Below are 25,149 nucleotides of genomic sequence, written 5' to 3'. Positions count from 1 at the left end.
ATTGAGAATATTTCAAAACCTAATTGCAGACACATATAGTGATATACAGATATGGACACACACATACACATATTCTCTAGCTGTGTCTCTGTTCTCTCTCTCTTTGTTTTGAACACACTCTCTTACACATAGTCTTTCAGTAAAAAGTTACAACAGAAAAGTTGCAATGTCTCTCTTGGCCCCTTTCTGTTGTTCATTTTCTCCAAAGTCTGCTTTCTCCTCATCTCTTCCTGTGAGGAAACTAAACCAAGATGCCATCTCATTTGACTGAAAAAAGGAGAATTAACAATGACAATGATTCATCTCATTTCAGTCAAGTGGATTGAGTTATCAGTTATCTGTTATCAAGGGGAAAAACACCCTTCTCCACATACCCTGCCCCCCACCTCTCCCCCACCAAAAACAAAACAAAACAACACAAACACACACACACACACACACACACACACACATGTTAATGAAGTTACATACAATACAGATACCCTTATGAAAGGGAATACATGTATGATTGCATGACATTCAATAATTCTTTTTGACAGCTGTACATGATATGCAGTCTGAAAATGAATCAAAAGTGAATACTGAAAGGTTTTGATGGAATTGTTACACATGTACTGCAATATACTTTGAAAATAAATCGATAGTCATCAGTTTTGATGAAATAGATTGATTGCTCCAAATTGATGGGTGTGGTAATGAGTCAAAAATGTGTTACTTTCATGTTGCTGTGTGATCTGTGGTTTGATTGTTGATGGGTGAACGGTGGAGAATTCTCCTGTCTTCCTGTTCAACATGTAGACAGACTTGTTTGCACATTGATCCCTTTCATGTTTATAGGCATAGTGCATTGATCCCCTTTGTATGTGTAGCCATGCCAAAGATCAAATATGCATGTAAAGGATGCTGTAATGGCAGGCCCTGTCAATGCTTTTTGGAGTTGTAGAAACATGCATGCTCCCCTGTAAATGTACAGTGAGCAGTGGCTATGTTTTTAATCTCTTATCTGCTGAACCTTGGTGAAATTAGATCAGGATAAATTAATTCAAATTACAACTGCTACTTTTTGTGTGCAGTTACCTGTTGTAATTAATTTTGTTGAACAACAGCCATGTGATTTACAATGGAAAAAGTGCTAATAAAGAATGACCGACATACTGACCTGTTACAGTGTAAGCTCCATTTTATCCCAGTGACATGACAGCCTTCTCTATCAAGCATACTTGTCAGCAGTGGTCAGTGAGTTAAAGCACCCACTTGGTGCAAACAGGTCAGCATGGGAGTATCATCCCATAAACGGGGTGTGGGGTCAGGGGGAATTTGATGTTGAAATCATTTTAAAAATTTTACACAGTTGTCAACAGGGAAGGCAGATGAATAGCATCTGTGATGCTCTGGCACCTTGGCAAAGGTTGTTTGGTGTTGTGTTCATTGGTCTTGTGGTGATTGGTTAGTTTTGGTGGGATTGGAGCAAGAATGCTAGGATCATTCATTTGCACAGTGGAAACAGATGATTTGGGAATGATTTTGACCTCTTACAATTCAGAAGCAATCTGACACACAGACAGGCAGACATTTTAAAACTCAACAGCTGTTGTTCTCTGCCCAAAGGCAATGAAACCCCAACATAGTGGGGCCAGCACACAGCTGTTGCCAACACACTCTCTGTACACATGTCTTTGTTTCACAATCTATTGCTCGTGCTGACAGTGTATCATACATTTTCCCCTCCAGAGTTAACACTCTACCAGCTGATGCGCAGAATAAGGCATCTGGCAATATTGATTACTAGGCGACTGTCACCATGATTTGGCAGGAAAGTTCAGGGTGTTAATTTTATAATGCATAGGCGGATAGTAGTTTGCACAGGACAGGAATGTCAGACCCCTGCCGGAGTCTGCACTAGTTGGGTCATGGTAAGTATGTTATTTAAACGTAATTTTAGATAGAAAATTTCCTATTTTGGTCTCTGGTCATTAGGTTTCCCCCTCTTCTTTCAGGCATGAAATGGAAGAAATTTATCATGGTTGCACTAGGAGAGTTGTGTCAAGCTATGCTGTGCTGTATAATGCTGTTCTCTCACTTCACCATGGTTTGCTAGGAAATTTCAGGGTGTTAATTTTATAATTTTGGTCTCTGGTCATTAGGTTTTCCCCTCTTCTTTCAGGCATGAAATGGAAGAAAATTATCATGGTTGGACAAGGAGAGTTGTGTCAAGCTATGCTGTGCTGTATAATGCTGTTCTCTCTCTCTCTCTCTCTCTCTCTCTCCAGGTAACAACATTACTGATGATGTTTGGTTTGACCGTCACTTTAAAATCCTTCTAACAAAAGATGTAAATTCTGATAACGTACTGCAATGGGAACAAGATGAAGATGAAGAAGATAATTTAAATCGTCCAATCTCGGTAGAAGAAGTGATGTTTGCAATAAGGAAAATTAAAAATCAAAAAGCTGCAGGACCTGATAGTATCATTGGAGAATTGTTGAAATATGCTACTGAATCTGACTTAATTTTGAATTTCTTTGTAACTTTTTTAAACTTGTTATTTGACAGAGGAATCTATCCTGAAAAATGGACTGAATCTATTGTTCTACCACTGTATAAAGAGGGGAATGTGAACAATCCGAATAACTATAGAGGAATTTCTCTTTGTGATGCAAGTAGTAAGCTGTATAGTACAATTATAAATCAGAGGCTGCAAGAATGGGTAGAAGAAAAAAAAATATTACAGGTGAATACCAGGCAGGATTTAAACACAACTACTCAACTTTTGATCATATGTTTATTTTGATGGTAAATTGTATCTGGCTTTTATAGATTTTGAGAAAGCCTTCGATTCCATAAACAGAACAATTCCTTGGCCTATTCTTTTAAAAACTGGTGTTCATGGAAAGTTGTTGAAATGTATTGTATGTATGCAGGTATGAAAGGAAGGGATAGATGTGGGGGGAAGATGTCTGGTTATATTCAATGCACTTCTGGCGTGAAACAAGGTGATGTGTGCAGCCCTGTCCTATTTTCTCTTTTTATTAATAAACTAACTTCAGAAGTTGTCAGAAGTGGAAAACATGGTGCACAATTTACAGGTGATATTCTAGAGTTATTCATTCTCCTCTTAGCTGATGATATTGTGTTGATGTCTGAAACTGTGATTGGTTTACAAACACAATTAAATAGTCTATCTAGAGCTGCAAAATCACTTCAGTTGAAAGTAAGTATGTTGAAAAGTAACATAATTGTATTTGGAAAAGGTGGATGTTTAGGAATTAGGGAAAAATGGACTTATAATGGAATAACAATGCCTGTAGTGAATGTGTGTATATATATATATATTTAGGAATATATTTTTCAACAAAATTGAGCTTCACAGTTGCATGTAAAGATCTTGCAAGTAGAGCTAAAGCTCTTGCAAGTAGAGCTAAACAAGCATTACTTTGTATTATGAAAAAACTTCCAAGTTTATAAAATCAATCTTTTGATCTGTTTGTTAAAGTGTTTGATTCCCAGGTACAACCTATTGTACAATATGGAGCAGAGATTTGGGGTCTCTCTAATGCTGCAGTTTGCTGCAAGAATGTTCACTTATTTGCATTGAAAAAGTTTCTTGGAGTTGCCTTGAAAATGCCAAATGATTTAATTTATGGGGAGACAAAAAGATATCCGATATATCTCAATTCTGCAGTAAGATGCATTCGCTATTGGTTGAAAATAACACAAATGGAAGATTCAAGGTTGCCGAAACAAGCATTTAACATGTAATATGATTTAGATTTGAGGGGCAAGGTAAACTGGGTGTCAAAGGTTAGGGTTAGATATATGAACTGGGATTTGGTTATGGTTGGTTACAGCAGGGGGTAGCAGACATAAAGGGATTTATTAGTGCACTCCGAACAAGATTAATTGACTATAGATGGCAAGAATGGTCTTTTCATGTTCAGGATAGCGATTGATTTGAGTTTTACAGACAGTTCATTTCTGTGCACTCTATTCCTACTTATCTGTCAATGAAAATGGATAAGCGTTTGAAACATATCACAACCAGGTTCAGATAAGGAATTTCCAACATATTTCTTCATTATTATCGTTATCGAAAGTCCAGTGTCTCTGATCTTAGTTGTCCTTTATGCAGACGTGCTGAAGAAACCAAACTTCCCTTTGTGTTGTGTTGTCCTGCTTTGAATGATTTTAGACATAAGTTGATTCCACAAAAATATTAAAGACACCCTACTTGATATAGATTTGCCATGCTTATGTCATCAGCTAACGAAACTATTGTAAAACAGTTTGCTATTTACTTATACAAGGCTTTTAAGTTTTGCAGTGTATTATGTAGTTAATTATTATTAGTTGTGCATTATCCAATTTATGGATTATCATTTGCAGTTATCATTTACTTTTATAATTTGTATGTAAGATTTTGATTTTTGAATATTGGTTCACTGTACCCCCTTCATGAGGGGCCATGATCTTTATTGAATAAACTATTCATATCCATCTCTCTCTTTCTCTCTCTCTCTCTGTATGCACACATTTGCGTGTGACAGTATGTGTGCATGTGCATGTGGATGTGCATATATGCAAGTATAGTGCATGTGTTGAGTGCATGTTGTGTGTTGTGCATGTATAATGTGTGTGTGAGTGTGTGTGTGTGTGAGTGTGTGTGTGTGTGTGTTGCGTGTGATTTTGGTCTGTGGACCCCCCCTGACCCCCCAAAAAAACAATTTGTGAGTGTGTGTGTGTGTGTGTGTGTGTGTGTGTGTGTGTGCGCGCGCGCACACCTGCATGTGTGAGTCACAGTATCTGCAGGCCAGGATCCTGTATCCAATTATCTAGTTTGTTTTTTTTCCCATGAAACCGAATTTTGATTGTGTGTGTGTGTGTGTGTCTGTGTTGTGTGTGTGTGTGTGTGTGTCTGTGTGTGTGTGACACTATCTGCAGGCCAGGATACTGTATCTGGTGACCTAGTTTGACTGGCCAGATCCTTATCTCTAGAGGTGGATCATGCATGGTGTCTTTGTGTTTCTCTACCTGTTCTGTACTCTTGTTTCTGACCTCACCACCCCTCTCTCTGCGTCTTGCTCATTTGTGTGTGTGTGTGTGTGTGTGTGTGCTTGGGTACAAATTTGTGTTGTCTTGAATCAGTTTGAATTAATTCACACTAACACAGGCATGCTGGAAGCCCTGAGTCAAGCTATTTGACAGTGGTCTAGATGGTCTAATGGAAGATACTGAGTGTGTTCATGATGGGCTGATCAGTTGATGAGCTCTCGCTTTGAGTTATGTCTTTGCCAGTGCCAAATATCATGTCTTCCAAACTATAATCAGAACACACACTGCCATTGTAAATAAAGGTTGGGAGATCAGGAAGATAGGGAGAAGGGAGAGGCAGGCAGACAGATCAGTGTGGAAAGTGCTGCACAACCAAGCCCCCCACCACTCCCCACCCCCCCTGCCCCTCCCCATCCACACACTCTCACCTTGCAAGTTAAGTGATGGAAACCTCTTGCATTTTAATGATGTTTGATGAGAGGAGGGGAATTCCCCAGACAGGCTGGAGTGCTGTCTTGAAGTGGTTTTGCTGCAGAGTACACATTTCACACGAACAAAATCTCTTTCCCACTCTTTCTTCCTTCCTCTCTCTCTCTCTCTCTCTCTCTCTCTCTCTCTCTGACCTTTATCTTTGTAGTGTGTGTGCACTTGTGTTTGCACTTGTATGCATGTGTGTGTACTTTTATGCATATGCAGTGTGCTCAGTGCACATGTAGTGTACTTGTAATTTGTACATGTGTCGACTCAAGAAATTATGGACACTAATTTTGAACTGATGAACATAACTAAATAAATACAAGCAATTAATGGAGAGCACTTACACGTTTGTATACAAGCTCACAAAAGGCAACAATTATCAATTGGGATCTGTGTGTGTGTATGGTTGGGGGTCAGTGTCCATGTGTTCATGTACTGTATGTGTCTGTGTCCATGTGGACACAAGTCATGTGTGTGGTTCATCCGTCGGGATCGACGAGGACCATCTAGTCATCCTGGGGGTGGGTGGGTTGGGCTCTGTGGGTGTGCAGATGACTGGTCAGGCCAATCCGCGCCCAGAAGGTTCTGACTCAGTGTGGACAGGGGATGGTGGTGGCTGTCAGGGACTTGCTGGCACTGCTTTTCCTGGCCTGTCTGCGTTGCTCTGCTGCAGCGATTCTGTTGGCCTCACAGGATTTGGCGCCTTTGTGGACACCTGAACGCCACTTTGGTCTGTCCATTGCATTCAGCTCCCATGTGTTGTGGCTGATGTTGAAGGCCTTCAGAGAAGCTTTCAGAGTGTCTTTGAAGCGCTTCTTTTGGCCTCCATGGGAGCGCTTGCCATGTTGGAGTTCGCCATACAGCAGTTTCTTGGGGAGCTGGTTGGTCTGGCATGCGAACTACGTGGCCTGCCCAGCGCAGCTAGGCCAGCATCAAGATGGTGTAGATGCTGGGCAAGTTTGCACGAATGAGCACCTTTGTGTCAGGGATCTTCTCTTGCCACTTTATGCCGAGAAGTTTTCTGAAGCTGGTGGTGTGGAAGTGGTTCAGCTTTTTGGCATGGCGTTTGTAGACCGTCCATGATTCACATCCATAGAGCAGTGTGGTGAGAACTATGGCCTTGTATACTTTGAGCTTTGTCTCCAGGGTGATGCCTCTCCTGTTCCAAACGTTCTTATTGAGTCTGCCGAAGGCAGCGTTGGCTTTGGCAAGTCTGGCATTCACCTCATCGTCGATGACAACTGTGCGAGAGAGTGTACTGCCCAGGTATGTGAACTTGTCCACTGCATTCAGTCGTTGCCCGTTGATGAAGATGTTTGGTTCAACGTAAGGCTTTCCTGGAGCTGGCTGGTGCATCACCTCAGTCTTCTTTGTGCTGATTGTGAGGCCAAAGTTTTCACAGGCAGCAGAGAACTTGTTGACGCTGTGTTGCATGTCAGCTTCGGTGGCAGCATTGAGAGCGCAGTCATCAGCAAACAGGAAGTCGTTGACAGTCGTTGAAGCCTCCTGAGGTTGAAGAGTGAGCCATCTGTGCGGTACCTGATGCCAATGCCTACATCAGCGTCTCTGAAGGCATCTGTCAGCATGGCTGAAAACATGAGACTGAACAGGGTGGGGGCAAGAACACACCCTTGCTTGACTCCGTTGGAGACAGGGAATGGTTCTGAAGTCTCTCCGTTGTCTTGGACTCGGGCCAGCATCCCATCATGTAGTTGCCGTATGATGGTGATGAACTTTCTGGGACATCCGTACTTCACCATGATTCTCCAAAGGCCATCTCTGCTAACAGTATCGAAGGCCTTGGTCAGATCGACAAAGGTGGAGTAAAGGTCAGCGTTCTGTTCCTGACACTTCTCCTGGAGCTGCCTGGCAGCAAACACCATGTCGATAGTCCTGCGTTCTTTCCGGAAGCCACACTGGCTCTCTGGTAGGAGACCTTGCTCAAGGTGCGCTATGAGACGGTTGAGTAGCACTCTGGCCAGAATCTTGCCTGCGACAGACAGCAGGGATATTCCACGATGGTTGTCACAGGCCTGACGATTTCCTTTGCGCTTGTACAGGTGTATGATGGAAGCGTCTTTGAAGTCCTGTGGAACTGCCTCATGCTGCCAGATGAGCTGGAATAGCTGATGAAGCTTCTCAGTCAGCGCCATACCACCTTCTTTGTAGACCCCAGCTGGAATGGAGTCTGAGCCAGGGGCTTTGCCATTGGATAGCAGACAGATAGCTTTCTGGGTCTCCTCCAAAGTTGGAATGGCATCCAACGACTCACTGACTGGTACCTTGGGGAGTTGGTCAATGGCTTCATCATTGATGGTGGAAGGGCGGTTCAGTACGCTGTCAAAGTGTTCTGCCCATCTCTCAAGGATCCCATCCTTGTCAGTGATTAGGGTAGAACCATCAGCACTGAGGAGTGGAGCAGATCCGGAGGTGGTGGGACCGTAGACTTCTTTCAGGCCGTTACAGAAGTTCTTCATGTCGTTCCTGTCTGCAAAGCCCTGGATCTCATCAGCTTTGTTGCTCAACCAGGAATCCTGCATCTGCCGCAGCTTCAGTTGGATGGTGTGGTGTGCGCTCTTCAGTATGTCTTTCTTTGACTGTGACTTGGGATCTTCAATGTGGGCTCTGTAGGCTTGGCGTTTGTCTTCCAGCAGCTGCTTGATCTCAGTGCAGTTCTCATCAAACCAGTCTTTGTGCTTCCTGGCAGAAGGCCCCAGGCACTCCATGGCAGTGTTGTACACCGTCTCATGCAGTGCGCCCCATGCTGCCTCCACATTCTGGTTGTCCAGCACGGTGGACTCGAGGCGTTCCTCAAGTACAAGTCATGTACACACACACACACACACACACGCACGCACGCACGCACGCACACACGCACGCACGCACGCACGCACGCACGCACACGCGCGCGTGCGCACACACACACACACACACACACACACACACACACACTCACACCTGCACTTGTACTTGCACTGGCATAGTTTGCACTCTCACTTAATGTGTATGAAAAGCCTGTTAGGCCAAGCAAGCAGCCCAGAGGCACACCCAGATGACAGTGCAGAAGAAGAAGACATGCAGTTAAAATAAACCTGTCACTTGATGGATCAATACCACACACATATTTGCCTGCCTGCCTCATCACCAAAGCTCAGGAGGAGGAGGAGAAAAGTGAGCTTTGGCCCAGTGGATGCTATGTCCTTTAGTGGACACATAACACAGTTTTGTTAATGTAGGGGTGGGGGTGGGGTGGATGGGCAGGTGAATGGCAACAGCTGTTGCCCCACACTCCCAGTTTTACTGATGGTTTTCACTTTGGTTTGATCAATACTGTGACTGCTCGCTTGGTCTGGTCGGTCCAGTCAGAGGAACACTGAAGTTTTTGTCTTTTTTTGGAGAGCTGATGCTGTTTCTGTCTCTGTATCACCCCCCCCCCACCCCTCCTCCCCCCTATTTTTTTGTTTTATAAAAATGTTTCCTCTCCTTTATCATCTGTCCAGTATCTCTGTCCCATTTTGTTTTTTTCTTTTCCTTTGTCTGTCTGTTATCTTTCTCTGGTGTTTTTAGTTTTAAAAAAAAATATTATTATCATTTTTTGTGTGAGTGTGTTTGCATGGCGTGTTGTCTCTCTGCTCTTCCTTATACAGGAAATTGCCACATCCATTCACCCAGTTCAGAGGCTTCCATCTCTCTCTGTCTCGCTCTCCATCTTCCATCTCTCTCTGTCTCTGTCTTGCTCTCCATCTTCCATCTCTCTCTGTCTCTGTTTTGCTCTCCATCTATCTTTCTTCTGCATTCTCTCTCTGAGTGTCTTTCTCTTTTCCTTGTGCACAGTTACAAGAATGGCTTAGAAGCCAGTAAGGTACATAACTGGGGAAAAATCACTTTGTTGTCATCCTGTCTTTGTCTGCCAAGATAGTTTGAAAAATGGTTGAAAGCCTGCAAGTTCAGCTAGAAAATAACTCACATTGTCTCTCTCCCTCTCTCTTGCGTTGAAGAAATTTCTAGGCGTAGATCTGCATACACTTAGAAGAAATTTCTAGGCGTAGATCTGCATACACTTAATGATCTTGTTTATAGTGAAACAAATAGACATCAGATATATATTAACTCTGCTATACAGTGTATACGTTATTGGCTTAAGTTGTTACAAATGGAAGATTATAGAATACCTTATAGAGCTTACAAAATGTTGTATGAGTTAGATATTAGGGGAAAGAGAAATTGGGTCACAGATGTACGTATTTGTTTATTTAGATATGGATTTGGTGATGTATGGTTGAATGAAGGTGTTGGTAGTATAAATCAGTTTGTAAGACTTTCCGGCAACGCTTGATTGATTGTAGATGGCAGGACTGGAATTACCATATTCAAAATAGTGAAAGATTTAGTTTGTATAGAACTTTTAGACATACGCATGATGTTAAACAGTATTTCAACTATTTGGTATGTAACATGGACATGTATTTGAAGTATGTAACAACAAGATTTAGGTTAGGCGTGTCAGATATAGCTACACATTACTATAGATACAGAGATTTTACTGAGAGTGATTTAATTTGCCCACTATGTAAAGAAGACAAGGAAGACGAGGTACATTTTGTTTTTCGTTGTCCAGCTCTTTGTAGAATTAGAGAAAAATATATACCACCTAAGTACTATCGACAGCCATGTTTATTCAAGTTGAGTTTATTATTGTCATCCACAAGACGTGCTGATATATGGAATCTGGCACTGTTTTTACACCAGGCATTTAAATTTCGGGATATCGTGACATCTTAAGATGCTGTACTTGATTGCAGCGTTTATGTAATATGTGTACTTATTATGGTTGGTTATATATTTTCATTTTGTTTGTTATTACTTATATTGTCACTTACCCCTTCATAAGGGGCCTAGGCCTATTGATGAATAAATAATCTGAATCTGAATCTCCCTCTCTCTGATACACACTCATATGCAAACAATCATGTGTGCTTGCACATATGCACACACACAAAGAAAGTAAGAAAGCACAACATCTGACAAATTGACAAGTGTATGCACAAACATATAGTATGCACATTAGAACACAGACATACACACAGACACACGTGCACATGCACATGCACACATACACACATAGGGAAAGCCCAACACCTGACAAAATACATTGAGAAGTGTATACACAAACATATACATACAGACCAGGACAATGACTCACAGATGCACACACATGTGCATGCACACACAGGAGCATGCGCTCACTCTCACACACACACACATGCATGAGAGAGATGGACAAAAACAGTACAGCTTCACACAGCCTCTCAGCCATGTGAATTTTGAACTTCCCATCCTTTGCCAAAGCACGGCTGTTGACATTTGTCCTGACGCACCCTGTTGAATACTGCTGTCGTCAATGATCCACTGGACCCATCCCCCCCCCTCCCCACCAAGCCCTCCCTCCCTGCCACCCCCCAACCAACAAAGAGCACTGTGGCAAACTGGGGGAGGGAAAGTGTCAAACTGATAATGTCAAAGGATCTGTCAGGTTTTGTTGTGGTATCCCATCCTCCAACACACCCTTTCTCCTTTTTTTTCCTTCCCCCAAACTGTTCAATTGTACTGTTTTTGTGCTAAAATCCTTTCTGTGAGTATGACTGTCTTTTCCTTTCCCTGCTGTTTTTATTTGTTTAAGATTGACAGCACTAACAGTAAAACTTTTCATGATCTCATGGTCATCTATTTGTTTGAAAGTAATGTGCATGTGGCTGAGACAGACTAAAAAAAAGTTTTGCAAGAACCTTCAGGAACTACAATGGAAGGTAGTTCCTTGCTTTCACTAAATCAGTTTTATTTATTGCCTGTCTTTCTCTGTTATTATTTTTGTCTTTGTTTCTTTAGAAAGTTGCACTCATCTTCAAACTCTTCATCATCTCTCTGTCCCCAGGAACTTGCAGTGAAGAAGCTTTTTCTCAAGTTAAATGCTCCAGATGTATTGAATTCTCTCCCCTGTAATGTGTCTCTTTTTTTTCATTTTTTTTTCAACAATTTTTTAATTCCCCATCATTCACCCATCCATTCCACAAATCTTACATTCATTCATCAACATCTTTCTGCTGTGGTCGTTATACAGGGTTACCTGCAAATGGACAGGAAAAGAGAAATGAAAAGTGTCATGGAAACATGCAACAGACAATGTTGGCAATGACATGATACTGTAAAATGCATAGAGCTTCAAGAATATGTGCTATAGTAAAACATCTTAATAAATACATAAATAAATAAGTAAATAAATAAACATTTCTTGAGACAATACAGATAAATTATGTGACGGGTGTCTTCACATTCTTTTTAAAGAAATGCTATATCAATGTATTACTGATTTTTTTTTTTTTTAGCCCCTGTAATGTGTCATGTAGAAATAGCTTCTGCCTTAAAAAAATCACTTAAAGCCCTTTATCACAGTAAAGCTGAGCCCCTTCCTTTCCTTGTCTTTCTATCTTTCTAGTGTTTTGCTGTATTGTGATCTAAATAGTAAATCTTTATTGAAGTTGACATTTAGCGTTTACTCTTATGGGTGATCTTGTCTCATGCATTTTTATTCATCTTCCGAATTGTTTGTTTCTGATAAACTGTTTATTATATTGTGCTTTTCATTTTTGTCTTTGGATACGTATATCTGTGTGCGCACATGTGTATGTGTGTGTGTGTGTGTGTGTGTGTGTGTGTGTGTGTGTGAGAGAGAGAGAGAGAGAGAGAGAGAGAGAGAGAGAAGATGACTAAGACATACATTGAAAGTTGTCAAACCAGTGTGAGAGAGGTATTGGAAATGCAGAGCAGGGAGGAATGGAGTATGACACAGAAAGATGACTTTTTGAAAATAGTTTCTGATGTACTGACAACTTGCAGTTGCTTGGTAACAGCTTTCTGTGATGACTTATTGAAGGGTGTTGTAAATGTTTCCTGTTGTTTTTTTATTTTGTTTCTAAATTATGTGTTTTGTGTAGTTTTTAGTATACATATTAACATTCCTGTAGTTTGCCTTGGGCATGATTATTTTGATGGAAGATGTAATTGAAATAGTTATTATTTTGATTATGATTACCTTTATGATGATGATGATGATGATGTCTGTTGTTATTAAGATGATGGTGAGTGTTGTCTGTCTGATTTGCCTGGTGTCTGTTGTAGTCTATTTTTGTCTGTCTGATTTGCCTGGTGTCCGTTGTAGTCTATTTTTTTTCATGCTGTCTGTGTTTACCTTGGTCTGCCTGTGTCAGTGTTTGTCTTAATCAGTGAATGAATGATATAGATACTAAAATAGCACCTATCCTCAGGCAGAGACCAAGCTCTAAACGCTTCACAAACATGGTGCCATTTGCACAACTGACTGCCTGCCCGGGTATAGCTGACTGACAGCTACCACTGGGTGCTCATCATTTGTTTCCTGTGTTATTTAATCATGTTTCAGTCATGCATACAAACACACTCATACAATGCACTTCTTTGTGAGTCTCTCTGTTGCTCTGGTTGACGTAGAGTTTTAGTGTCTGTTTCAGTGCTTTCCTCATACCCTTTTAAGGACTCCCAGGGTGTATAATTATGGTCTGCTTGGTGTGTGTGTGTGTGTGTGTGTGTGTGTGTGTGTGTGTGTGTGTGTGTGTGTGTGTGTGTGTGTGCGTGTGTTGTGTGTGTGTGTTGTGTGTGTGTGTGTGTGTGTGTGTGAAGTCTCTCTGCTTGGTTGTCAGAATCTTTTAACTATGTTTTACTTTTAGTTTTTGCTATGAGTGTAATATGTGTTTTTATCTGTTGTCCTTTTGCTTCTGCATTATTGCTCTTTCCCCCCTGCTTTTACAGGGGCACAACAAGGTTTTCAGTGACTGTCTGATCAATCTCTGTTTCTGCTTGTATGTGTGTGTGTGTGTGTGTGTGTGTGTGTGTGTGTGTGTGGCTTAACCTTCTTCACAATGTTTTCTCCTGCCTTGTATGTCTCTGTTTAGCTCTGTCTGTCCTCTCTTTCTTTTTGTCTCTCTATCTCTCCTCCCATCTATCTCTCTTCTTTCTCTTTCTCATGCTGATGCTGTGTGTGAATTGTGACAGATGCTTGCGCTTGAGCTGTTAAGCTTGAGCTTGAGCCAGTATACTTTCAGACAGTGAAGCATCCCTTTTTTTCCTTCCCCAAATCCTCTAATCTCCATTTCACTGTATGGTCTCCTGGAGAAGGTCAGAAGTGACTGATAGAGCTGTGATCTACATGGTGTCTGCTGTCATTACTCTGAAATGGACAGTGACCATTTATGACATGGAGCTCCACTTTGGACATGATTACATTGATAATGGACCTGGCTCCACTGGCCATCTGCCCAGGCCTCAGTGGGACAGACTGGCTGAGAGGGCTAGGAGAGGGGATGACATTTACTGTTTAGGGTTCAGATACTGCATTGATATGGCTTTAAAATGAATGGATGGATGAATGTGTGTGTGTGTGTGTGTGTGTGTGTGTGTGTGTGTGTGTGTGTGTGAGTGAATGTACACTACCCTTGGAGTACAGTTAACACAACACAAATGTGGATAACAAAAGAATAGAAATGGAATGACACATTTTTAAAACAGTAGTAATGATAATAATGTATGTTTTTGTAACACTTAACCAGCAGCTCTGAGGGTATTTAACAATACATGTTGCGTGGATAAGGTACATGAGTATGAAAAATATTAAAGATAAAAACTCCCAAGAAATACTGTTTTTGAAAAGATGAAACAACACCCAACACCTTTCTGTCTCCTTCCTCTACCCCTCCACCCATCACACACACCTCCATACACTAGTGCCCACACAGATTATCACAAAAAATTTTTAAAGAATAGATTTGAAAGATGTAACAGTAGAGCAGTGTCTGATATTCTGTGGAAGAAATTTCCAGAACCAAGGACCATTGTCTGCAACTGTTCAGTAACTATGGAAATTGTGTCTGATGTGGGATTTTAAACATGAGTGTGTCATACAAAGAAAACAGGTGGGGTAAATCTGTACTAGATACTAGATCAGAAAGGCACAAGTGTGCAGAACCAGTCAAAGAACTTTATTCTCTTGGACATTGGAAGCTAGTGCAACATATGATGTACACATGCTTTAAGGATTCTGGAGGATCAAAGGCACTCTCTATTTTCAGGACTGTATTTTTCACAATAGAGGAAAAACAAACCAAAAAAAGTCAGAAGAAAAACAAAAAAGTCTCCATTCAGTTCTTGACTCATTCCATGAATTCCAAATTGCCTCTTTCATTTGTAGCTGGCATTGCTGCAGACTAAAAACTTAATACCAAGACTTAATGGCACACAAAACGTCAGTTGCATGTGGCATGGGAACTCAGAGAAGGGAAGTAAGTTGGTATAGGTGAATGTCTGAAGAATACTGGCAAGGTTTGTTCCCTTCGATTGAAGGAACAGCCATCAACACTCAAAATCATGAAATCAGCTGTCGTTGCATTTAAAACTGTTGGTTTTACTTTTTGCAAATAGGAATTGTGTGTGAATGACTGGTGCGGAAGCACTTTAATTTGTCTCTGCACAAGATTCAGCACTATATAAATACCATTATTATTACTATTATTAATTCAGTTATCAGTAAATCGCTGAAGAATAACGATGAGGTTAATTCCCTTTGATTTCAGGACTGCCATCTAAAGAATCTTGCAAGTGTTCCATCAAGCTAGTTTCACTCTCTTTTTTTTGATTGCTGGTGCATGTGCTTTGGTAAAGTGGGGATGAGTACAATCAGACACCTGTGTGTGTGTGTGTGTGTGTGTGTGTGTTTCAGGTTCATGTGGTTTCACATCTTCTGATTGCCAGCAAAATGTGAATGAGTCTAATCAGGCAGTTCTGTGTGTGTGTGTGTGTGTGTGTGTGTGTGTGTGTGTGTTTCAGAATGATGTGGAAAGCTCGGGGATCCTACATGTATGCCATGCCCGGAGTGTGCACCACCACCCTGACGTACTCCACCAAGCTGGTGAAGGCAGGGCAGGTGGCCTTTGAGTACCAGTACACTGACCCAGAGACCATCTTCCACTTTATCGTGAGTCCTCTCATAGTCATGGACTGTGACTGACTGTTTCTGTTGAGGGCAGTGAATTCAGTCTAAAGTTTGTTCCAGTTAGGGGCAGCTGTTTGTTCCTGTAGAGGCAGTGGACTGATAGTCATTTTGTCAAGTGTCTGGCATTAAGAAAGGCCTTGCCTTCCCCAGCCAAAGTCAGTTACCCATTCTCAGCTTGGTGAAGTGAAGAAAATCACAGTAAAGTGCCTGTCTCAAAGTTATTCCTCAAACCTGATTTCTGGCTTTTGCCTCACCATGGCTGGTTGTATTTGTCTTGACCCAGAGGAGAGGCCGAGAAGATATTCTATGATGCAGTGCTGTTTTTACATTTTAAAATAATGGATTTGAAGCATGTGTGTGTGTGTGTGAGAGAGAGAGAGAGAGAGAGAGAGAGACAAAAAAAGGGAGAAAAAGATTGACAAGTATGTATTATGTATTTGTAATAGTTGTGTCTGACTATGAGCATGAGAACAGCAGAGCAGGCAACTGCTGTCCTGACTATCTGGGCTAGTATTTGATTATAGTAGAGTGTGTCTTGCCCACTCTGTTGGCCAAGAGGGTTTTAGGACAGATGGTGTTTGGATGGTCCATAAGACCAACTAGCCCCCAAGGCTGCTGCACTAAGAGTCTGCACAATCTTGCCTTCTGGTTTGAGTCATTGTCCTTTACAAAAGACTAAGCTATAAATAAATTCCAACTGCAGCAGAGAAACCATTGATTACACAGCTCTCACTTTGGTTTTGGCCTGACTGAAAGTTTTCAGTCTCTGATACAAGCTGAGTAAGCTAGAATATGCCACACTCCCCATCAGAACCAAACCACTAACATATGAATGATAATTATGCTATGAATGCTTATATAGCACCTATCCTTGGTCACAGATTAAGCTCTAGGCGTTTGACAAACACAGAGTCATTTGCACAACAGGCTGCAAACGTGGGTAGAGCTGACTGACAGCTGCCGTTGGGTGCTCATCATTCATTTCCTGTGTCATTCAATCATGTTTCAGTCACGCACATGTTCTCTCATCCAGACCTGTAACATTTTACATGTATGGCCATTTTGTTTATTTATCCTGCAGTGCAGGCAGCCATACTCCATTGTGTGGGGTTGAGGGGAGGTGGTTAGGGGATGGGGGGACGAGGGGAGTTGCATGCCGGGTATGTTCTTGTTTCCATAACCCACCAAACATTGACATGGATTACAGGATCTTCAACGTGCGTGTTGATCTTCTGCATGTGTATACACACAAAGGGGGTTCAGGCACTAGCATGGAATCAGTGGTGTGTTTGTGTGTGTGTGTGTGTGTGTGTGTGTGAGTACAGGTGCAGAACGACCAGTGCTTGTCCTCAGATGAGGAGAACGGCAGCAGCTGGCCAGACACCACAGAAGAGGGCAAGTGGCAGTCCATGACGGTGAGCGTCCTCTTTTCATCATCTGCCAACCTGAAATATGTTGCGTTGTATGAACTGTGCTTTATCGCAGTGTATTGTACTGCACTGCACTGTATTGTACTGTACTCTGTTGTGTTATACTGCATTGTATTATCCTGTGTTGTGTTAAACTGTATTGTGCCATATTTTATTGTGTTGTTTTGTATTGCATTGTATTGTTCTGTAATGTACTGGGTTTTTTTGTTTTGTTTTTGTTTTTTTGTATTATATTACCCTGTTGTCACAACAGATTTCTCTACGTGAAATTAGTGCTGCTCTCCCTATGGAGAGTGTTGTCACAGTGCAGTGCCACCTCTTTTTTTTTTCAGCCATGGTTGGTTTTTGATGATAAAAAGAGAAAAGGAAGTTATGATTACGAAAAAAAAAAAAGAATGAATGCAAGAATGAAGTTTGTGACAAAAAGAAAATTTTATTAAAAAAATGAAAGCAACCCCCCACCCAGAAAAACACTCCATGAAAACCCCCCCAAAAAAACCCAACAGGAAATGAATTACAGAATGAATGAAAGCGAGAGAGGAGTGAGTCAGTTAATGAATTCATGAATTACTTTGTCAATAAATTTGTAAATATAATTTAAAGAGAATTGCTCTTTTGCAAACTAATCTGGTTTTTAACACACATACACTGCATACTTGAAACACAATGAAGATAGGCAGATAACCACCTTATACCTTGCAGTTCTGTCCCTTCCCCCACTTATCCACTCACCCATGTACATGCAGATGAGCATGTGAACACACACACACACACACACACACACGTTCTTACACAAGATGCTTTCTTTGTCATTCAGATATATAAACACTGGTACAGCATGCATCCAGCCCAGAAAACTGAATATGCCTGCCTAAATGGGGTGGCAGAGCAGAGAGGTGGGCAGAATACAGCCACAGACATAACATCTCACTGACTGAAGGGAGTGACCGTGGGATCAGCAGCATTCCAGACACACAAGACAGTGTGCTACACTCACCAGTTATAATTGAAAACATTGGTTGTCATCTGTCAGATCTCTGAAGCAAAACAACCTCAGGCCTTGTTAGTACTTGGATAGGTGACCCACTGCCTGGGAACACCAGGTGTTGTTGGCATTGCTTTTTTAGATCAGGCATCTGCTCCTTTTTGACTCACTCGTTTAAACAAAGTGAGTCTATGTTTTAACCCGGTGTTCAGTTGTCTGTGTGTGTGTGTGCGTGTGCATGTGCGCGCGTGGTAAACTTTAACATTGCCATTTTCTCTGCAAATACTTTGTCAGTTGACACCAAATTAGGCATAAAAATAGTAAAAATTCAGTTCTTTCTAGTCATCTTTTTTAAAACAATATTGCACTTCTGGGATGGGCACAAAAAATAAATAAAAAAAGAAGCCAAATTATATGCAAACTGCATTTTCTGTCATATTTATGAGGTTTTTTTATTCTCTAAACTTGGCACTTTGATCTGATATTCTGACACAACAACAAGAGCAGTCATTATTATCATATTTTGTTTGAACAGGAACTTCTTTTGCTAAGCATGGAAGTTATATTTATTTTGCAAACGTTTTGGTGCAGATAGTAAAAAAGGGAAATTAATCTGTAATTAATGCGAGGGGACTTAATTTACTTTAAACTGATCTTTCTCATCTTAAACATTACATTTTGAAATTATACTCAATACATAAAAAGCTTGTGTGTTTTACTCTCTGTGTACAGGGCTTTCACTATGTTCATTTGCCGAAGTGGTCTTTTTCGGAAAATAATGAAATCAATACGACGAGTGGACTTCATAGATCTATTGGCTGAGCCCTGAAGGTCATGGGCAAAAATCAGTTGTGTACACATATTTATACACATTCAAATCGCGTGCTCATATTCTTCGCAAACGCGAACGATGCCATTTTGTTTCAAGTTGTTGACCTGCCCGTTCAATCCTATATTCAATCGACAATACACGATAACATGTGATGGAAAGTTGGAGAAGGAGACCGTTAAATATTTATTCAGAGAAAGATTTGTGAACGCCTCATCACTTACTGGATTATGCCCCAAACTGCTATAAAAAATATCCACAGAATCAGTCGGAATTCACAGTTAAAAATAATAAACATGTGAGTTAATACCCTTGAATTGATGAAATGTAAAAATTTCCAGTCTTGACTTTTCTCAAAATGAAGTCCTTTTCACTTCATAAGACATTTAGAAGTACTTGTACTTGGCTCTATGTGTTATTAGTTTAACAAAATACTCAATTTTCATATCAACTTTAAAACTACAAAACTAGAATGAACATAAAAGAGAAACTGAATCGACCGTGTCAACCGGGTGTAACTAACTGAAACTTGTACATCTATCTAGATCCAGAGAAAACAGCTAGCTAAATGTTGCAGTGTGATAGCGGTGATAGCCACGTCTCCTTTACCACAGACTTAAAAAGAATTTTTAATTGCCCTTAAAGACTTTTTGAATGCCCAAGATACACCAGAATAATATGATTTAAACAGTGTTCTCACCGTGAATACTGCAATTGATTTATCACCCTTTAAACAAGAGGCAAAGCCTTCAAGACTCCTTTGTGCTTCACGCTTTATCCTGTAAAGGAATCATTAGGAGGGAAAAAAAAAAAGGGATTTTAAAAATGGTTGAAAAGTGCTCTGTATTAAATATGATGGATAAGCTTGGGAGAAGAAAAAAGAAAAGAAAAGAAAAAAAATGTAATGTTTAAGATGAAAAAGATCAGTTTAAAGCAAATTATGTCCCCTCGCATTAATTACAGAGTAATTTCCTTTTTTTACTATCTGCACCAAAACATTTGCAAAATAGATAAAACTTCCATGCTTAGCAAAAGAAGTTCCTGTTTGAACAAAAAATGATAATAATGACTGCTCTTGTTGTTGTGTCAGAATATCAGGTCAAAGTGCCAAGTTTAGAGAATACAAAAAAATATAAATATAACAGTAAATGCTGTTTGCATATAATTAGGCTTCATTTTTTTTTTTTTTGTGCCCATCCCAGAGGTGCAATATTGTTTTAAACAAGATGACTAGAAAGAACTGAATTTTTCCTATTTTTATGCCTAATTTGGTGTCAACTGACAAAGTACTTGCAGAGAAAATGTCAATGTTAAAGTTTACCACGGACACACACACACACACACACACACACACACAGACAACTGAACACCGGGTTAAAACATAGACTCACTTTGTTTACACAAGTGAGTCAAAAATCATGTTTAAATATTATATTTTTGAACGTCAGTTAAGGAGCCATGATAGTGTAATGGGTAAGACAGTTTCTTCTCACCCGAACATGCAGAGTTCGAATCTGCCGTTAGGACTTTTTTTTTTTCTTTTAACCCGAAGCTTTATAATAACAAATACAGAACACATTTTAACATTAGATTAAAAATTTTTTTTTTTTTTTAAGTGTCTCACAAGTGAGTCTTGAAGGCCTTGCTTCTCTTGTTTCTATCTTTTTCTGATCTCTTCAGCAGATACAGTGTAGCTTTATGATCGGTCTACATGCTTTTTTTTGGCATCTCTTTCAAACTGAAATTTACAACTGCTTTTCTATTGTTTATTATTATTTTTTTAACAGGTGGATTTGAAGTCTGGAACAAACATCTTGCAGTGGCGTGTAATTGGAGCCTTGTCTGATATGGTGACATCTCAAAAACCCATTCTCATTCGAAAAATTGAAGTCACAGGTACTGTGGTGTGTCTGTTTTGTTTGTTTTTGTCATTTATCAGCAATTTAGTTATAACTGCTTTTGTGTGTGTGTGTGTTATTCTGTTTTTGTTTGTTTCATTTTGTGTTATATTTGGTTATTTTCATGTCTGTTAAGTCTACTCATATTGTTTAGTTTTTCTCCACTGTTTGTTGTAAATAAAGTTTGCTGTAAACTACCAAAATAGTAGTATGTAAGTTCCAGTTTATTTCTTGTGATACCTTTTTTTTTATTTCTTTCTCTCTGTTTGTCTGTCTGTCTGTCTGTCTGCCTGTCTGCCTTTGTGTGTCTCTCTCTCCCTCTTCATCTCTCTTTCTTTCTTAGTTTTCCCTGGTATGCTGCTCCTAAGATCAGGCTGCATTTGTAAGCCTCTCCTCTGTGAAAGTCTTTTTTTTATCAGTCAAATACAGTAAACTACATTGTAAGTGACCACCCCCTCTTTGCAGAAATTTCCCCCAGACATTGGGGTAAGGTGTTTATTGGGTACTTTATTCTTCACTGGGAGCCCATTCCCTCACTTAGCCGTAAAGTGCTGGCTGTGCATTTGAGAAGTCTGTCATTAACTGCTGATGTCAATAGGAAACTGCTCAGATGTGCAGTGGATGTTTCTGTACTAAAGTCTCCTCTCTCTCTGTGCTTGTGCATGTTTAAGAGAGCAACTGGGAGTGAGAACCAAAAAAGCTGAAACAAGACACCATATCATGGAATAACAACATGCTCTCACTTGTTTTTTCATTGACACATTGACATCTCATGCAGGTGTTGTAATCTTTACAAATAGATCTAAAACTGCACTGCTTTGTAAAGTTACACAATCACACATAGCAAACTCATGATATTCATAATAATTTTCTTCTTCTTTTTTCAGAGTGGTGGGTGGGAGTTTACAAGATATTTACCATGCAGCACAGTTTTTAACCCAAAATGGGTGGTGGGCGTTCACTGGGTACTGGGTATTGACAGGGTACTGCACAGCATGTGCCTTATACACAGGGACAGGAACTTTGAGGGGAAGAGAGTGATTCATTGTGTGTGTGTTCCCTCAGGCGTGGCCTTCACCTCTGAGTGCACCAAGTGTCGCAACGGAACCTACAGCAGTGGGGGGACGGCTTTCTGTGCCCCCTGTGACCCCAACAAGTTCTCCAATAGGGGAGCCAACCAGTGTGAGTCATGCCAAGTTGACGAATATTCAGGTGAGCATGTGCTCTTTAACTACATTAGCTTCTTGTATGTTTGTGTGGGTGGGTCTGTTTGTATGTGCACAGGCTTTTCTGTGTAGTTCAGGCATGGATGTATATTTATGCATGCATGACTTTTTAAATGCCACGGTTTTTTTGCCTGGGAAGTGTGAGCATCAATCTGCATTATTATCATTATTATATACGCATGTTAATAACTTTTTGAAGATTGCATTTATTGATTGTTATTATTCCCTGTGATATACTCTCACATGCACACACACACACACACTCTCTCTCTCTCTCTTCCTCCCTCTCTCTCTCAATTAACAATACACTCACTCACACACTCCTGCACTTATATGCCCACACCCCCACACACACGTACACACACATACACACGAAGGCATGCATGCACCCCCCTCACCTAACCCCCCCCCCCCCCAACAACACATACATGCACACACACACCCATGCCCCCCCCCACTCCCCACTCCCCCCACATGCCCCCCCCCCTCCCCTCCCCCACACACACCCAACCACCCAAACATTAGAGACTAAACGGACACCACCAGATGCTGACTGTTGACAGCCCCAGGATCAGCGTCCTGCCAGAAGCGCCCACCCTGCACCAAGTACGACTACTATGAGTACCAGACACCCTGTGACCAGAACAAGCAGGTCAGGGTCAGCCTCCTGTCGCCTTCCTTCACTACGATCCACTTTCTTCTTTCCCCATGTCCATGTCAATTACACATACAAACAAACTAACAAAAGAATTGGTCTACTGGAGAGTTCTGCAGCCATCTTGGATCTTGTGCATATATGCATCTGATGTTTACTCAAAATCGTGAGCAGTGCCAAAGGCAATGGACATTAGACAAAAGCAGCAAACATGTGCTGTCCTCTTCAGTTGACAGCCTCCATTGCTGCAACCAAGGTCTGTACAATGAAGTGCCATCGTATGCACAATAAAAAAAACAACAAGATATGAAACAGTAAGTTGAAAAAAGTCTTCTGTTTCACACATCCTGCCTCTCTTGATTGTCTTTGTTGCTTGCAACTTTGGAGAGCCAATCAACTTCAAGAGCACAGAACATGTGAGGTGTCTCAGTGAGTCATGTAAGCATGGAACTCTCCAGTAGTCTGTCGCACTGTGCACCTGTGCCATGTTGTTATTTGTCTGTGCATGACATGTCCTGATGAAAAGTGGAAGAAAAAGTGGATTGTTGGTGTTATTATCAGTTTTAGAGATGTGAGATCAGTGCTTTGTTTATTCTGACCACAAACCTCATCAGTCATCACTCTCTCCAAGTTGTGTGCATCTCTGTGTAAAAGATTAGCTGCTATGTTCCATGCCTGTCTAGGGCACCAGAATGACCTCTCCCTTTGTCAGTAAGTGTGCAAACCACCCAGCCACAAACTTCACAATATTATAGTTTTTCTGTCAGTATGTGGGCGTATGTCTGAACATTATTTCTATTTTATACATTTTTAGTGCATACTTTGCTGTTTTAGGAAAAGAAAGGAAGATAAGATACAGAGTACATGGAGAGTTAACTCACTCAGTACGACCAGTCCTCTCTTCTCTACACAGACCCCTCAGATGTCCAGTGGATGTCTCAATGACCCAACATTTAGCTTCCGTCGTCAGAATTGTGGTATTCTTTGTCAACATTCACGTCTTCAGTATAAGAGCCTTCGCTTTCAATATTTTGATGATGGTAATTGGGGTGAAATGCTGTTAACATTGTCTCTTTCACCGTTCATATGGAAAGAGTTAAGGAATCCTTCATAAAAGAAGGTATGCTGAAATAAAATGTTAAATTTTTTGAGAGATCATTTAAGGTATGCAGGCTGCATATGGCCTGTCACTGAATACATAAATGGCTGTTCCCGGAACACATGTACAATTAACAGCTTGAAAAGTCATTGTTTCAGCCAAAAATTTTAGTTGTTCAGTGGTTTCTAAATGACAGCTGTAGTTTTTCATTTTACAAAAATGCAAGAAACCACCTCTGGTTATGAGTGGTGCTTATATTGCCTGCAGTCCGTGCTGCTTGCTGCAAGTTCAGCAAAATTTCACCATGAACCCAAGATGAAAACTGCAAGTTCCAAAGAATACACTTTTTTTTTATGAACTCTGAAAATGATGAGCATTTGGTTTTTTTTCTTGGCAGACACGTAAAATCTACAAGTGGATCGAACCCAAGGTGTGCAACGACCAGGCCTCTGGCTCGGTGGCTCTGCCTGCCAGCACAGACCGGAAGGATTGTCCCCCTTGCAACCCCGGCATGTACCCCGTAAATGACTCGCACTGTGAGTTCTGCGGGGAGGGCTTCTTCTCTGATGGCCGTCTGACCTGCAAGCCCTGCCCCGTGTCCACCTCCCCAGAGTACGGGCTGGAGTACGAGTGGTGGATGGTCATGCCCCCCAACGTGTCGTCACACTGCATCCCTCTGGGCAGTGAGTGACCACCTCTTGGGAAGGCCTTATGTGTTTGGTTGACTTTTTTGTGTGTGTATCATTTGATGACTTATTTCATTTGTCCTTGTTTGCTTTGGTTGGCTTTCTTGTGTGTGTGTGATCATTGATGACTTATTTATGTATTGGTTGGAAGGCCTTATTTGTTGAAGTTCTTGTGTATGTGTTTGTTTGATGGCATATTTATTCACTTATGTTATTTAGATTATTTTTTGACATTTGATTTGATGTTGTTTTCTTGGAATCTTTACTCTGTTCTTGTGCTTGTGATGGTCAGTGGAGAAGTGTGCGGAGACAGCAGGGTGGCAGCCGGCTGGGGAGTACCTGAGCACCAGCTTTGGGCCGTCTGACCGTGAGAGCTTCCTGGTGCTGGGCTTCCATGTGGATGGCTTCCGTGGCCAGCCCTCCACCTCCATGGAGAAGATGGTCAGCCTGGGCCAGCTCACCTTCAACTTTGAGGTCAATTGCACGCAGAACTGTCAGCTGGTCTTTTTGGTGGTATGTAACACATCTTGCACTTTGCAGTTTTTTTGCTTTCTTTGTACTGTTTATTGAATTTTGGGGGGTACTTATTTTTTAAGGTTTGGAGAGGGAGGAATAGTGTAGTTGTGTGATTCACTCCTGTGTCATAATTGTCATCATTCATATTATCAGTCAGTTACGTCTAAGTGAATAAGAAAATGAGAAAATGACAAAACTAATTTAGGGAGCCAGATGGGTGG

The 25,149-nt window shown here is 41.0% G+C and overlaps 1 protein-coding gene across 4 annotated transcripts in view; it reads left to right on the top strand.

Moving 5' to 3' along the window:
* Positions 1–25,149, top strand: part of LOC143299952 (endosome/lysosome-associated apoptosis and autophagy regulator family member 2-like) — an 84,601-nt gene that overhangs the window by 13,628 nt on the left and 45,824 nt on the right. For all 4 annotated transcript variants that reach the window (XM_076613498.1, XM_076613496.1, XM_076613495.1 and 1 more), the window contains exons 4-10: positions 15,439–15,586; positions 16,930–17,019; positions 20,636–20,744; positions 21,812–21,958; positions 22,536–22,624; positions 24,124–24,409; positions 24,705–24,925. In XM_076613498.1, coding sequence (XP_076469613.1) covers positions 15,439–15,586; positions 16,930–17,019; positions 20,636–20,744; positions 21,812–21,958; positions 22,536–22,624; positions 24,124–24,409; positions 24,705–24,925 — 1,090 coding nt within the window. The remainder of the gene's footprint in view (positions 1–15,438; positions 15,587–16,929; positions 17,020–20,635; positions 20,745–21,811; positions 21,959–22,535; positions 22,625–24,123; positions 24,410–24,704; positions 24,926–25,149) is intronic.

The sequence above is a fragment of the Babylonia areolata genome, chromosome 25 (assembly GCF_041734735.1).
Source record: "Babylonia areolata isolate BAREFJ2019XMU chromosome 25, ASM4173473v1, whole genome shotgun sequence".
NCBI classification, from domain to species: Eukaryota; Metazoa; Mollusca; class Gastropoda; order Neogastropoda; family Buccinidae; genus Babylonia; species Babylonia areolata.
This window is presented reverse-complemented; position numbering and strand designations above follow the sequence as displayed.